The 15,259-nt window shown below is 39.1% G+C and overlaps 1 protein-coding gene across 1 annotated transcript in view; it reads left to right on the top strand.

Moving 5' to 3' along the window:
* The window catches only part of cdkal1 (CDK5 regulatory subunit associated protein 1-like 1), a 239,293-nt gene that overhangs the window by 167,875 nt on the left and 56,159 nt on the right, over positions 1-15,259 (top strand). The window contains exon 11 of the mRNA XM_073485828.1: positions 2,253-2,433. Coding sequence (XP_073341929.1) covers positions 2,253-2,433 — 181 coding nt within the window. The remainder of the gene's footprint in view (positions 1-2,252; positions 2,434-15,259) is intronic.

Raw genomic sequence — 15,259 nt, 5'->3', positions numbered from 1 at the left:
AATGAGGACACACTGGCTACCTACAGTTCATACCTCCCCACCACCATTACCACCAAAGGGCCTTCACAAATTGGATATACAAGCCTTGGGGAGATGCAAAAGACAGTTATCTATTGAGGCCAGAAAAAACCTGCTTGCTTGTTTTGCTAATTTTATTTACCTTCCCTCCCACTGCTATTAATGGAATAGCTCGGGGGAGTGTATTATAGATATTTTATACTCTGATGATGAGGGCATTAAATGGCAATAAATAATGCAAGTTTTTCTTTGTATTATTATTTAATTTATTTAAACTTTCATCACTGTAGAAGAAGAGTGTTTTTTGTGATTAGATCCTTGCATTGGCTGCACAACATTTCTCAAATGTGGCTTCTGGACTAACACCACACACCTGCAAATAAGTTATTTACTGATGACTATAATGTGGCTAAACACAGTAGTGAACCTCAGCTCCAAACTAAATCTTCCATTTTCAGGACACTTTACTTGATTAATTATTGTAGAAAGCCTACAGGCAGCAAATAGTCCTCTGTTTACCTAACAAAGTAAAGGATTTAAACTATGTATTTTGTGTTTAATACTCAGGGGGTTTGGAAGCACTGCTTGAGGGGATTCAAGTAAATTTTAATCACAAATCGAGAATTATTCATTTATTCATCCATTTCACCATTCCATGCTCAGATTTTTGTTTTTAAATTATTTAGTTTTACTTTTCCATAGGGGAGTCAGGCAGATCTAAGAGGTCAAGGATGCCTGTGCCTGCAGGCCATTGGTTAATATTAATGACCAGTGGCCAATTGAAACTCATCAATAGGTCAGAGGTTATCATGGGGTTGCAGATGCAGGAAGTTAATGTAATTAAAGATGCATCATGTTGTTGATTGCTGAGTCTGTCTTTTCCACTCTTTTCTTAATGTCTTTGTTGAGCTGTCTTCGTTGGCCCCGTCGTGTTTGCTTATGCGTGTGTTTGTTTCTTGTCTTAATGTGTCTTGCAGTTTTCAGGATTTTCAACAAGAGATAAAATATTCTTCATGATCTTACTTTTAATCCAAATCCTGTCCTTGTTTCGTGTGAACACATTTGCAGCCAGGCATTGAATCTGTAAGAGCAGGGAACATATGAGCTCAGTGAAGGAATTACAAAGTCAAGCGTGAGATTCTTGTTGAAAAATGAGTTAGGAGTGAAAGAGTGGCAAGAATATAGATAAAGATATAGATTAAGGAGTGAATTGAAAGGAACATGGCCAAATTGCTGGTGATTGATAGTTTACTCTCCATCTCTATGGTCTTCCTCTTCCAGTCCCTCCAAAGGTTTTTCAAAGGAGATGTGTTCAGTCAGATCTGTTGGAACGCTAATTTCTTCCACTTTACTGGTCAGATTAATGTTGTGAATGAAATAATCTTTCCAGCAGAGGTCCTATATTGTTCATTTACAGCTATTTTAGCCCCAGACATGATGGCAAATGTGAAACTGAATGAACATCATTGAAACTGTATGCTAACATGTCAAAACAGCATACATATCAATGGGTATGTCAAGTGGGTACTCGAGACTAGAGATACGTGGTCTTCTGACAGACAACGATGACTTAGTCTTGGAGTTCTTTCACAAGCTGTCCGTCTGCTGTCAATACATACGGAATATATAGAACTAATCAATGCATCTATTCCCACATCCTACTGGCTACAATTAATCCAATGAGCCAACTGGTCAATAATCAATAGGTATTGATTGGCAGCCGAGGTTGCTAATCAGGGTTTGATTAGTTGAATGAGTCCATAGGGAGAGGCTTTAGCTGTCTTTAATGCTATTGTGCCTCACATGTTTTTTCAAGGGCACATAGCAACAGTGGGAAATATCTGTAATTCGTAAACTTAAGAGTAATTTAATCAAATACTCAATTTCTTTCATTTTTATGACTTGGTGTCCCTAAGAGATACCTTTAGAATAAAGATTGCTGCTCTCCACTATGCTCCCTGATTAATTTAATGACCAAAGTGAACATATGTTATGTGGTGTTTGGTACAAAACAAAACAAAATAATAAACAATTATTTCTTGTGATGCCATTAGTTTGTTTTAATGTTATCAAAGGACCTTTGTTGTTATTTCTCTACAACACCAGATGTTAAGCAGAAGTTAAGTCCCTTTCTCAAGGGAACCTCAATAGCACTTATTTTTAAAAAGAATACACAGCAAAAAAAATAACAAACATATATATTGCCTAAAAGGCTCTTTATCTCTCTATTTTAGGGTCCCAGGGGTAACCATTGCCACAGATATAATCTGTGGTTTTCCTGGGGAGACGGAGGAAGACTTCCAAGAGACAATGGACTTGGTGAAACTCTACCAATTCCCAAGTCTCTTCATCAACCAGTTCTACCCCAGACCCGGTACACCTGCTGCCAAGATGGAGCAAGTACCAGCACATATGGTGAGTGTGGACAAAGAGACGGAGACCCTTTTACTACTAATCATCTGACATATCTGATTTGGGCTGGATTTAGCTGCTCATGCGGGAAAGTGATAGAGATCTGAAAACAATTCCCTTTATCTTAACACACAGTATTCAAAATACAGTATGTGTGATCGCACAAGACCTTGAACAGATAATAACTATAGTTTCTTGAGTTCAGCAAAGCCTGAAACTTGACCCGATCTAACAAACATGTTATTCAGACACAGTATATAGTATACAGGCACACTTTGTTATCGACTCGTAGCACTCTTTAGTGGGGAATACAGTATTTTAACCTAGTTAGGCATATCAACTTTGAAACCAGCCAAAATAGAAATAAAAAATTCACCAAATCATTCATAATAACGGAGGCTGTATTATAAGCAGTAATACATAGTTGTTAAAGGAAAAGATATTCGAACTGACTCCATGCATATGTGAATGTACTGTAAGTGCACACACAAATTTATGTGTGTGTGTTGAGGAGACGCAGGCCAGCCTCCTGTCATCTAAAAATGTAAAAGCCTGTTCCAGTTCTGTCATGACTTCTTTATGAATTTTAAATATTACTAATCCTAAAAGACATTTCTGTATTTGGGGGCGTGTGTCTGTCCCCTGCAGACAGACAGACGGTACGGTACACATACTGTATGATGGCAAACAGTGTTAATGTGTAAATGTTTAAATGTTAAAGCCTGCATTAGAGTTAAACATTTGATGTTGGCAGTTAAGTAGTACTACAAAATCCAAATTTGTTTAAAGTGGAGAATACCTGGGCGGGGCTGGGTTGAACAAAAGGAAACAGACTTTGATTGGATAAGATAGAGGATCAGTCTTAATGCTGCAATATTTATCAGAATTGCCATAGACGGAGTTGACGCTCTGCCCTAAAGATTGTAGATTGAAGTTTTCTTGAAACAATTGATCTAGTGAGGTATTTCAAGACAGGCATTTTCAAATATTTTCTTTACCTCGACTGACACAAGTCAGAGGTTTCTTTGAGACTAGATCCAAAGGCTGTTACTGAAGTAGAGTAACTGCAACACATTTTCTCATGGTAGTTTCTGCTTCATTTGAACCTCGTATTGTTCTCTGTATAACCACACATCTCCTGACAGGTACTCTCTGTCTTCTTCCCTCGCTCTCTTCCCAATCAGCTGCCAAATGAAACAATTACCGGCTAATGAAGCCATAATTGTTGCGAAAGACGTGTGTAAGCGAGAAAGCAAAAGCGAGAGAGTAACACCGATTAAAAACATCACCATCAGCAGTTCCAGGGTTTTCTTGACCTTTTGCCTCATGGGTTTCTCAGAGCCACAGTCATCTACAAGATAATTGTAAAAACGTAAATTAACAGCTTTCTACAGCCCTTGCAGTGTATCCTTAAAGATACTTTATGCTCATTATTTTCATTAGGTTCTTCTTGACCGTGGGTTGATTCACAATTCAACATACATACCTTAGTTAAACATACTACAAGGAGTTCCTTCTATATGACCTACATAAGAAAACGAGACTATTAGCTACAAGACTGGCTATTTCTATGTAGTATGTTAGTCTTAGTTAGTCTTAATGGCTGTCACTGGCTTTGATTCCCTGCGAATAATAAGGCATTAAACTAAAACTATTTTTTATGGTGAAGTGCTGAGGATGAATTGAGGAGTCTCGCAACCTGAGAAAAAGCTGTCTATCATCTGTTGGTACGATAGCAGATACATCTGTATTTCCACATGGCTGCAGACGAAACTGGCATATAACATTACATTTTATGTTGGCCTTGCCACTGAGCTATATTTGGCTTATTGTTATGAAGACATAAAACTACTAGTTAAAACTGATAACTAAAGCTCAACAAAATTGCTATTACCGAGCAACCAAATCTGTTAGCTATAGACTTAAAGCTTACAAATAGCTGCCTTACCTCATTGCTATGCATCCTGCAAATAGCTGTGTTTGAAACAGAAAAATAGTATTAAAAATGTGTTACGTATTTCTTCCTGCCTGCCTTCCAAACAAATACAGGAACCTGTCAGGATCTTTGGGTCACAAAGCAGTGACGCTGATACCGCTTTTGTCTACAGGGACGGCCAGAATCACTAAAGAAAATGAAAGTTCCTTGAAGCTGCTTTTTAATTTAAGTTCTTTTTGGTAGTCTTCCTCTTTCAAAAATATTTAAAGTAGCCCCACTCATAGTTGCTTGACTATATCATTACTTCCATCCACATTTTATCACGTAATCTAACTATGAGCATCCCCTTTCCAAAGATGTTGTAGAACATTGGTATGCAGCAGTTCTCACATTATTGAATCTTAACCATGGCATGCATGCATGCAGCTTTTACTTGTGCCTGATATGTTTATCGTTGACCTTTTTTCTTTTGTTTGACCTCCTACATTATGTTATACCCTTTGCTGTATCTTCTATCCCTTCTTGCCATTGCACTTTCTCACTCTTTACCATCAAAGTGTTGACACATCTCTTTCAAGTGGAGCGTCTTCATAAGTCATTCTCTTTTTCTCTCCTCCCTCCCATCTCCATTCATTCTCTGAGGAGAAGCTGAGTGTGTCTTAGAGGGATCAATCCCCAGACAACCACATCACGGCTGCTACTCTTCTTATCTTTTTTTACCTTCTCCTTTCCTTCTGCCCCATCTGTCTCATCCTACTTTTATTGTCAGCGGTTGGATGTCAGCACACATCTGTCCAAGACTTTCACAGGCAGCTCTTTGATTGTCAGGCTGTGGCATATTGCTGGTTCCTGTGGAAACCTTTTAGTGTCAACTTTGTTTTTGACATACTAAATTATTTTGATATCTAGGTTTATTGTTTATTTAATGACTATGTTGTTTGTGCTAAGTCACAGGTGAATAATTGAAAAGGGCAATAAAAAATGTCTATATACAGGCAACAAAACAGGTCACTTGCTTCACTTTAACATTTCTTTAAGTACCTTGAATAGGATCTCCATGTTCACATCCTCTCTAATAGCTGTTTTCACTGGTCATCTACATGTTGAAATTTAAGCTAATTGTGAGTTTATTTGTGCTTGACAGAGAACAGTTAAAGGTGAAAGAGAGTGTCAGAATAATATGTTAGGGTCCCTGTAACCAGTACACCTGCTTCGGTGGTTAAAGCTGCACACAACATCACATCATCAGTCACCATGCACCTGTTCTTACACACATACACACACATACAAACAGACACACACACACAGCAAGTGGTGGCAGCTAGGCGACGACTAGGCCATGTAGGGTCAGTCATTAATAAAGTGCACCAGATGGTTTGTCTGGAACACAACTGTGTTGAATAGCCACAGGAGGGATGGATGGAGAACTAGATGGAGTAGGAAACAGAGATAGAAGGAGGTCTAAGAGGGAGGGAGAGAAGGTAAGCAAGAAGGGACAATAGGAAGAAAGCTAAAGGGGAAAGGGAGATGGATGGAGGACATAAAGTGAGACCAAAAGAAACAGCTAGAGGGACATGCCCTTTGTGGAACCTAAAGGGGCACATTAAAGGAGCGATATGTAAGAATTGGCCACCTTTCAAATTTACACCTCAAACCCCAATTGGAGGCAGCATATCACCAGAAAGTTGGGTAGTCCACTCCTATCTTAAGAAATAAGGAAATGCACAGTCCCTCCCATAGCATTTTGACGAGCTAATTCAGCTAGCCACATAGGACTAGTTGAACTGTTTAGAACTGCACATCAACAAACAGCTAATTTGGCATTATGTTATAACCTTGTGCAATTAGCTACATCTATAAGCTATTTTATCGCTTACCCTACAAGATAAGAAATAGAATGTAGCGGCCATGTTTACTCTTGTTTTGCTTCTAATTCCATCACCTCTTTCCTTTGTGCCCAGCGTGGTTTCTTGCCAGGAGCGGCCGGTGGTGATGATAATGGTTGCTTGCCAAGAGCTTCAGCAGTTCCATTCAATAACTACCTTTCCTTAATTGGTCTAACTGGCAGCAGTGCCTTTTTAATATGAATGACATGAGGTAAGGATACGCCCTCAGGGCAGCACTAGTTCTTTTTCCTCTCATGTTGAACTGAGGGCAGACTGGCAGTGTTTACCTTTTCTTATCAGTATGGGACACAGACATGACCTTTTCAGTGCCACTATCAAAGCAGATCTCGCTCAGTGTGATTGATGTAACGAGGCACTGTTTTCAGTGATTCAGTGTTCCTCAATTTACTTTGCAGGACAGATGATTTTTAGGTAGTTTTGGACTTAAAAGTAAGGTTTAGGTTATTGCACCGCTGGAACACATTGAGAGGTAGGCATATGGTAGGAAGTGGTCAGGAAGCATTTTGTCTACAGTGGACATTATGTGTGATTAGCTAGTTAATTAACTGTCAATACACCTCTTTCTCCAGAATACAAGCAGTCACACTCACTTGTGCAAGAGTGTGTGTGTGTGTTTCGAGAAATAGGCAGGGATAGATGATAATGATTGAAAGTTGTTTGTTTGAGTAAGGTTCCACTATGCCTTGGGTATCCTGGAATTGTTTTCATGTACCAGAAAACAGATAAAATTATCTTTGAGGTGGGCTTTCTTTCCTAGCTACAGTCCTTTTTTTAAGCATTGTCTCACATTGGAGAAAAGATTATTATAAGGACAGTCATTTTTAGTATTAAAAGACATTATTCGTATATTGCATAAAATTACCTAAAATATATAAACTGAGGTTGGCTGAAAGAGCAATCTTTGACCAAAATAAATGCACTGGCAATACTCTGCTCAGGTATTCTCTGATCAAACTGTAAGATTAGGCACTGCTGATCAAATATTAATCAAGATTATGTTACTGCATAGCCTATTTTTTGTCTGAAATGGTTTCAGGAATTTAAGTGTGCTGTTTAGCTCTAATCTTGGTTAAGTTTCTTATCTGGCCCCCATGTTGAAACGTTGGACTCACATGCACTTACATACACACATTGCCATATAAGTAATTAGTTCTAATGTTTAATCATATCTATATTTGGTGATCCTGACATCATATTGATGATGTTGCATTAATAAATATATAAAACCAAAGTAAAGATATATGAAAATAAAAAAATATGCTCCGGCCATCTGATTTCCAGCCATGACAAAACACATATTTGAAAAGAAGAACACACAGACAGATTTGTCTCAGTAAGTCAGTGAGTGAAGCAGAGAGCTGGAGAAGGTCCAGCTGTGATGTTGTCCAGGTGTTTTGAGGTATTTGTAGGGCTAACTTATTACCTACTGTAACAGACGATATATGAAAAAATGAGGATGGAGCGGAAGGCAGAGGCAGATGGAAAGAATAGAGGACCACAGGGATGGAGGGAAAGAAGGGAGAATGTTGAGAATAAAGGGATGTGAATGCTATTAGCTCGGATCTCCATAATCATCCCCAGGTGACCAGAACTTAGCCTTGATAAATGGACTTGGTGAGTGGAGGGTGTGTGTGTATGTGTGTTTGGGTGTCTGTTGGTATGCAAGGAAGAGTTGAGAATGAGCAGCTGCAGAGGAGAAAGAGAGAAAAAAAGTGATAGAGGAGGAAATTAGCTAGTCTAGTGGGACAGTGTTTTTAATTTCCCCAGGTTGTAATTGGTTAAGAACTCCATTACCCACAAGGCACCAGTGCGGCAACTGTCAAAGTAAAACAGCTGGCCAGCCACTAGTAGCTCCATCTCCTAGCCTCACTATCATTTATCTATGCCCTGACACACGCACACAAACACTCGCATAGACACACACACACACACACACACACACACACACACACACACACACACACACACACACACACACACACACGCACACACACACACACACACACACACACGCATGCTTTTTAGACACTCTCACACACACATCAGGGGAGATAATAACACCAGACTAAAAGCAGTCTAACAGGTATTAAGGTTGAGTTAATGGTTAAGTTGCTGTCTGGGACCAGATAGGCCGGAACTTGATTAATGAGGACCTAGTCTACTAATAATGGAAGGGATAACACATTGCATTTTAATGATCACAGTTTTTGCTCGCCACATTCAAATGTTTTTTTTAGGTCATCAGTAACTGAGAGTAACACTGTTCTACAGGGTGTAAAAAAATAAAGATCTCACCATAAATAAGCTTGTACAAAACAAGCGTAGATTTCATAAAAGAGGAACTTCAGGCTGCAGCAGTGGTGAGCAAGGAATAAAAAAAATGATTAAAAATCTGTTTTTAATTAGAAAACGTAAATGAGCAGTTTTAAAACTTAAAATAATGCACTTCAAACACACATTCAGAATGGATGTTTTCTTGTACACGTTCTAATACTATTTGAACACCTTGCAACGTGATTCCAACGTTAACTTGAAAATAAAGATTAATTATATTAAAAAATAACTGTACATTTCCTCCGATAATACAGTATGATTTTGCTGATCAGATACTGGCTCTAAAGACAAAACAGAGGTGTTTGATAGTTTCATGGCCACTCAGCTGAAACAAAGTTTCATTGTGCAAGTTGATTTTGACTGACCTTAATATGCGTCTAAATGACATAATGAAATCAAATCAAATGATTCAAATGCCATGTCTCTGTATCAACAATTTACAGCTAAAATGCTGTTCATACGCCTTGGTTAACACAAATGCAATAGATCTGGCACAAGTCAACATAGCTGAAACATGTTATGTGTAGTGACCTCTGTAGAGACAGAATGGTCACTGACACACAAACACAGACACCAGAGCTTCACCATTGTGACCACTTGTCGTTGTGATGCTTTAGGAAGTGTTAATCCTTCACACACATGGACAAAACCACACAACGATTATGCCCAAGGTGTTTCTTGCAGTAATGTAACACAAACACGCTGTGGGCATAGGCTCTATAGCAATAACATCTGTCCGTCATTAGGGAAAGACAAACGGACGTATAGTGGTAAGCCAGAAGCACATACAGTACAAGCTAAGGCAAGATCACTGTTACCTTGCCCCACAACACAGGGCATACTGACATATGCCCTTGCTCATACAGACACACAAGAACACAGACAGGCACACACATACATTTCCACTGCCTCATGTCAGAGAGTCTCACACTGAGCTTTTTCTCATTACATTAAACATTATATCAGGAGCAAAACCTTGCTGGTTGTGTTGGCAAGCGCATATAAACTGCTGTCTCATAAACAGCCTTTGCATCTCATTTCAGAGTGTGTTTGAAATTTACATCTCACATAACTGATAACAAACTTGTAAAGAACATTCAGCTACAACATGCACATGCCTAAAGGGGCAATGTGTAATATGGCCAGAATATTTTAGTTTAAAACATGTAAAAAAGGAACAAACATCAACAGAATGTAAAGCAACAACAGTATTGACATTTTGTCAAAGACATCTACGTACTGTGTTGCAGAGATGTCTACTGAAGTAAGCATGCTTACCAGCTATCCCTGGCCCGCCGTGCCCCCCCCCCCCCCCCACACACACACACACACAATTGGTGTAATGAATAAATCAAAATAAACTCACAAAATTCCAAGAAAGGAAATACTTCAGGTTTCCTTGACAAACAGGAAAATACATGCCCACACCTTCTGAATTCAAGTTTCCCTCTATTATTGTCTAAGATGATCTTAATTACCTTGTTAACTCATTGTATAACAAACTTCATTTAAACTTGACATAAACATAATGAAATTCACCCAAACAGTCTTGGTTTGTCTTTATACAGTCACCTCTTGTTTGGTCGAAATAAATCATTAAGTATTCCACCCTTAATTACGCACACACAAACAAATTCCGTAAGTTCTGTCTCCTCCTGTCTAATATTTAATCCATTCAGAATTGTGTGTCCCATCGAAGAGCTTCACAGCATTGTGCAGATATTCCAGTTTTATATAGAATTATTTTAGAACAGCAGTGTTTTCATGAAACATGTAAGTTTTTGTGTGTTATTGGCAGCAGAGAGTGTCTCTCAGTCTACACCTCTCCTGCATGTTTTTGGAGTACAAGTGTACATATCCTTGTAATGTCACTTCCCGTTAGACGCAGCATCCGTCTCTGGCGGCAACAACAGATGGACGTAATTGTAACAACCATCGTTCATCATCACCACGGTGGCAGGTCCATGGCACGCACACACACACACACACACACACACACACACACACACACACACACACACGCAGACAGTGGCTTTGCATTGTTAGGTTGCCACTAACACAACCTCGACGGCATGCTAGATTAACTTCTCTGGTTGATGGACCACACATCCTTGCATGCACACGCACACACACACATACGCACACACACACACACACACATACCTTTATACAGACACATTACTATGCAGCGCACTAATAAAGCTCTTAGAATTAAAGATACATTAAAATAGGAAAGGTAACGCAGAGTTTCTGAGAGACGCTTGACTACCTGAACCATTGACATTTAACAAGGAGGTCTCATATGTAAATGCTGCAAAATGTTTGATGCAGATTTCAGATCTCTCTTTCGATGCAGGTTGCGGTTGTATGTTCACAATATAACAACTTTTTGTGTTTCAATCACATAGGAAATGTTGAATTGAAAGAGACAGGTGTGTTGACCACATCTACAGTATGTTTTGTCTTTTATTAGAAAGCCAGGGCGTCAGTAATTATTGTATAGTTTAAACGACTGCCATCCAGGTTGACAAAATGCAGAGTTAAATAAGGTGTGCCTTTTTTATTGTTGTTGTTGTTTTTGTTTTGTTTGTTGGACATTTATCAATTTATCAATCAATAGTGCCAATAGTATGAAGCCAAATTGCTTTCATTGACTAAACAAGCATAGCATCACGCTTTGATGCAGTAGGTGGTAGCATCCTTCTCTAGAGTCAGTTTGCATAAACACTGAAGATGAGGAGCGCTCTGTTGTGCTCATGACGTCAAACTGCTGCTGTTTTTTATAAAGGTTTTCGAGGAAGACAACACACTTGTAATTTGCTTTACATGTACTGACAGGAGGGATGGTTAAATGTCTTTTAACACAACAAATCTTATTAGGGATATGGAGTATTAAATTATCTATTTTACTTTGCTTTCTTACCCTCAGGTGTCTGTAAATTGCAGGTGAGGAACTTAAAAAAAAAAAATACAAAATGGGAAATTATTGGTTATCTTATTGGTATCAGCCATGAGAAGCAGGTGATTATCAGTATCAGCCGAAAAACAAACATATAGCCGATCCCAAATTAAAACAAGTTTCTTGACAACAAGTCTAACACAACTTTACATACATGAAGAATGTTGCTTTAGAAAGTGATGAATCACAACATATTTATGAATTGATAACTACATATTTTGGCGTGTTCACTTTGTTAAGTACAGTATGACTGGAGACCATCTTTCTAAATAAATGTCCCTCTAGAGTTGCAATGTTGACGTTATACTTTACACAGCGTTCACGCCCTCGAGTCTCTGGGTCCATTGATCCAGGAAAGGTGGGTGAGATTTAAGCCAGTTTATGTATATGTAATGGCACATTCACAGAGCGTGCATGGCCTATTTCAACTTCAGCTCCAAAGTTTACATATCTCCGTCTCCCCAGTGCAGGCTTCTGCTATTGGCTACTGATTGGTTCCACAGGTGCAACTTTGGGCAGAGTTTTTGCTCAAGGGCACCCCAACAGCAGCTGTTGTGGGCTAATGAGAACATCTTTCATTCACCTCCCCACCAGCTTTTTTCACATTAGTCTAGGGATTTAAACTGAGGATCTCACAAATGTCCACCTCCTAACCTCCATGCAAGTAGCACCATCAATTAAAACTACAAGACTCTAAAATAACATGTAATGAGATGAGGTTACCCCTTCATTCATTCCTGTCGTGGTAGGAGGTAGGAAGCAGATCTCTCTTTCTCTTCACCATGTTGTATCTTTAATCTGTTTTGTTCCGTTTTATTTTTATATTTCATTGGCTCTTCCTTCTGTTTGATGTTGGCCTTAGAATTTCCTTGTATTTCGCACATTTTTTCACTTTAGTCAATTTTGAGTGTACACCATGTACTGTATTTGGGAGTCAATGTGTGAGCCTGTGTTGGTGTGTGAGGCTGTGGTGTGTGTTTTTGTGTGTTTCTACAGAGTGTGTATGCTATTGAGCTGGCTAAATTCTGCTGGGAGCTCATTGGTGGTTGAGAAATCCTTACCTGCGGTTACATCTGTCTTACAGTTACACACACACACTCACACACACACATCATTGAATACAGAGTGATGGTGAGAGTGATGAAGGGATGGAAGAGAGGAGAGAGAGTGGTGTTAAGGAGAAATGATGAGAGAATTGCTCTCACCTAAGGTGCTCCAGGCAGAGCGAGAGAGAGTGAGTGAGATTGTGGAGGGACAGACTTACAAGGGGGAGGATGGGTGAGAGAGTGGAGACAGAATGATTAGTATGAGTATTCCTTGACTGGAGAAAAACACAGGGAGCAAGGGAGAGGTAGAGCACCAAGGGATACGTAGAAAGGCAAAGAAAACGAGAGAAAAAAGGATTTGGAGATTCTGGAGAGCCCTTTGGCAGAGAAAGCGAGAAGGAATCAGGTGAAAACAAGACTGATACAATGGTAGAAGGACGGGGCCAATGATTACAGGACTATATGGATCACAAGAGCCCTGGGTGAACAGGGAATGTGTAAGAGATGGGTAGAATTGGAGTGTGGGGAAGAAAATATGTGAAGGTGTACACAAATGGAAGGAATGGAGAGTAGGGCAAGGAGTGATGAGAAGTGGCTGATGAAAGGCTGGGCCTCACAAGAGACAGAGAACGACAAAGTCGAAACGGTAGTTGGCCAAGGGCAAGGAGTACACCTGTACCCTTATACCTTTATTTCCCCTCCCCTCCCTTCCCTTGTTTTTGTGTGTTTACTTTTCTTGCCACAGTGCCTCTCTTCATCTATTCTCTTTATTGGCACTTATTTTCTTACCTAACTACATTTCCACTTTTTTTGTCTGAGAACATTATCTTAACAAAGTCTGTCATGTAATTTCATGCCAATTTCTGAACCCCTGTAACCTGCAATTTAGCCAGCAGCCAATGTTTTGGGGCTTCCAGTGTAGCCGATAGATATCTAGATAATGGATATCCGGGCCAAGACTTCCTCTTCTGGGCATAATTGTTTACAGTCTGATTAGCAGCTTCAGACGAGAACATTAAGAGTTGGAGTTGAGAGACGACCCTTAATTTGTCTGGATATGATTGCCGATGAATTACAACTACAAATGTATTCCAACTGCATTACAACCTATGCATTCTGCCTATTTTGCTCTCCAAATGGACTGTTCACCTGCATGCAACTTAACCCACTCAAACCTAATTGGGCAATGCTACTCAGATGACAACCAGACTGCAAACATAAGAATGTTTCCTATATCAAAATCTAATTCCCTGCCTACATATTCTGCATTCATATGCAGATATCTGTTCATAGAGATTTTTTCATGCAAACTTTTGAAACTTTATCCATCTTTGCCAACTTGATTATAAATTCTGTACATTTTAATTGATTTTTCTTCCTTTTCTGCATCCATCTTTCTCTTCACCACATCCTCAAGCTGCCTTTGCCTATCCTGAAGCTGCATTTCTCAGTCATGCTATAATGATGCTTGTGTGTGATAGTTGAGCTACTTGTAGGTTGCTGCTCCATATGTGCAGATCTGGCCTAAGGACACTGAATCCAGCCCTGCACATACACTGAAAAAGACAGAGGGAAGAGGAGAGTGCACAGCAATGAATGCATACTCCCTTAAGCTACAATAGCAAATACATATATCCTTCCCCCTTAGCCAGACACGGCCTAATCAGCGTGCTAATTAGCACTCTTTGTAACTGCGTTGGCCTCATGTAACTGATTGCATTAACAACTGCCACACATCAAACAGTCATGTCTCACGCTCGTGCATCTCATTACACATTAAGGACATACAAGGTTAAGGGCAGATTTTGAGCGAGAATAAAATGAGAAATGTTTCTGCCACAGCTGGTAGGCAAATAAATGTAGTTTTTTTCTCTCTGTATATTCCACATTTTATAGATTTAATGAATTACTGTAGGCAATGTTCTCGACCATGGCATTTTTTTCTGTTTAAGTGACCCACTAAGTTAACATGAGTGAAAGTATTTCCATATTCATACTATGTAATTTTTCTCTATCTGCGTGACAAGCTGAACAGAATGAGGGCATGCCAAAGAACAATTAGATCATGATTGTTCCAAGGAAATGTATATACAAAAAGGTATCTACACTGATCAGTGACAACTTTAAAAGTGTTATTAGTTGAAGTTAATACCCTCAATTGATGTAAAGTATATAAATCCTGATCAGTGTTGCAAGAAAGGTGATTAATTTGTCTAATTTACAATACACAAATACAAGTGACTAAAAGTAGACAGTGTGGACACACTACATAATATGACTACCTTCTCAAGAGTTTCCGGAAACATTACATTATATTTTATAATCTTTGATACAATGAACATACAGTCTTACAAATGGGCTTTCCACAACAATATTACAAACAAAACAAATCAAGGAAAGTGAGAAAATTTAAAGGAAGTATCTCTAAATTGTCACCCACTAAATAACTTATATTAAAATAGAATTGGACTCAATAGCCCACATACCTCCACCAAGGCCCAACAGTCCCCTTTATCAGTATCAAATTGGTCTCCTTAATAGATGCCAGCCACCTTAATATGTCTGATTTTATTTCATGAAGATGCATTTCTCCCTAGGAAAATCTCGAAAACTTGCAATATTAAATATGTTGAGAAAAAAATCCTGG

This window comes from Pagrus major, chromosome 17 (genome assembly GCF_040436345.1).
Source record: "Pagrus major chromosome 17, Pma_NU_1.0".
Lineage (NCBI taxonomy): Eukaryota > Metazoa > Chordata > Actinopteri > Spariformes > Sparidae > Pagrus > Pagrus major.
This window is presented reverse-complemented; position numbering and strand designations above follow the sequence as displayed.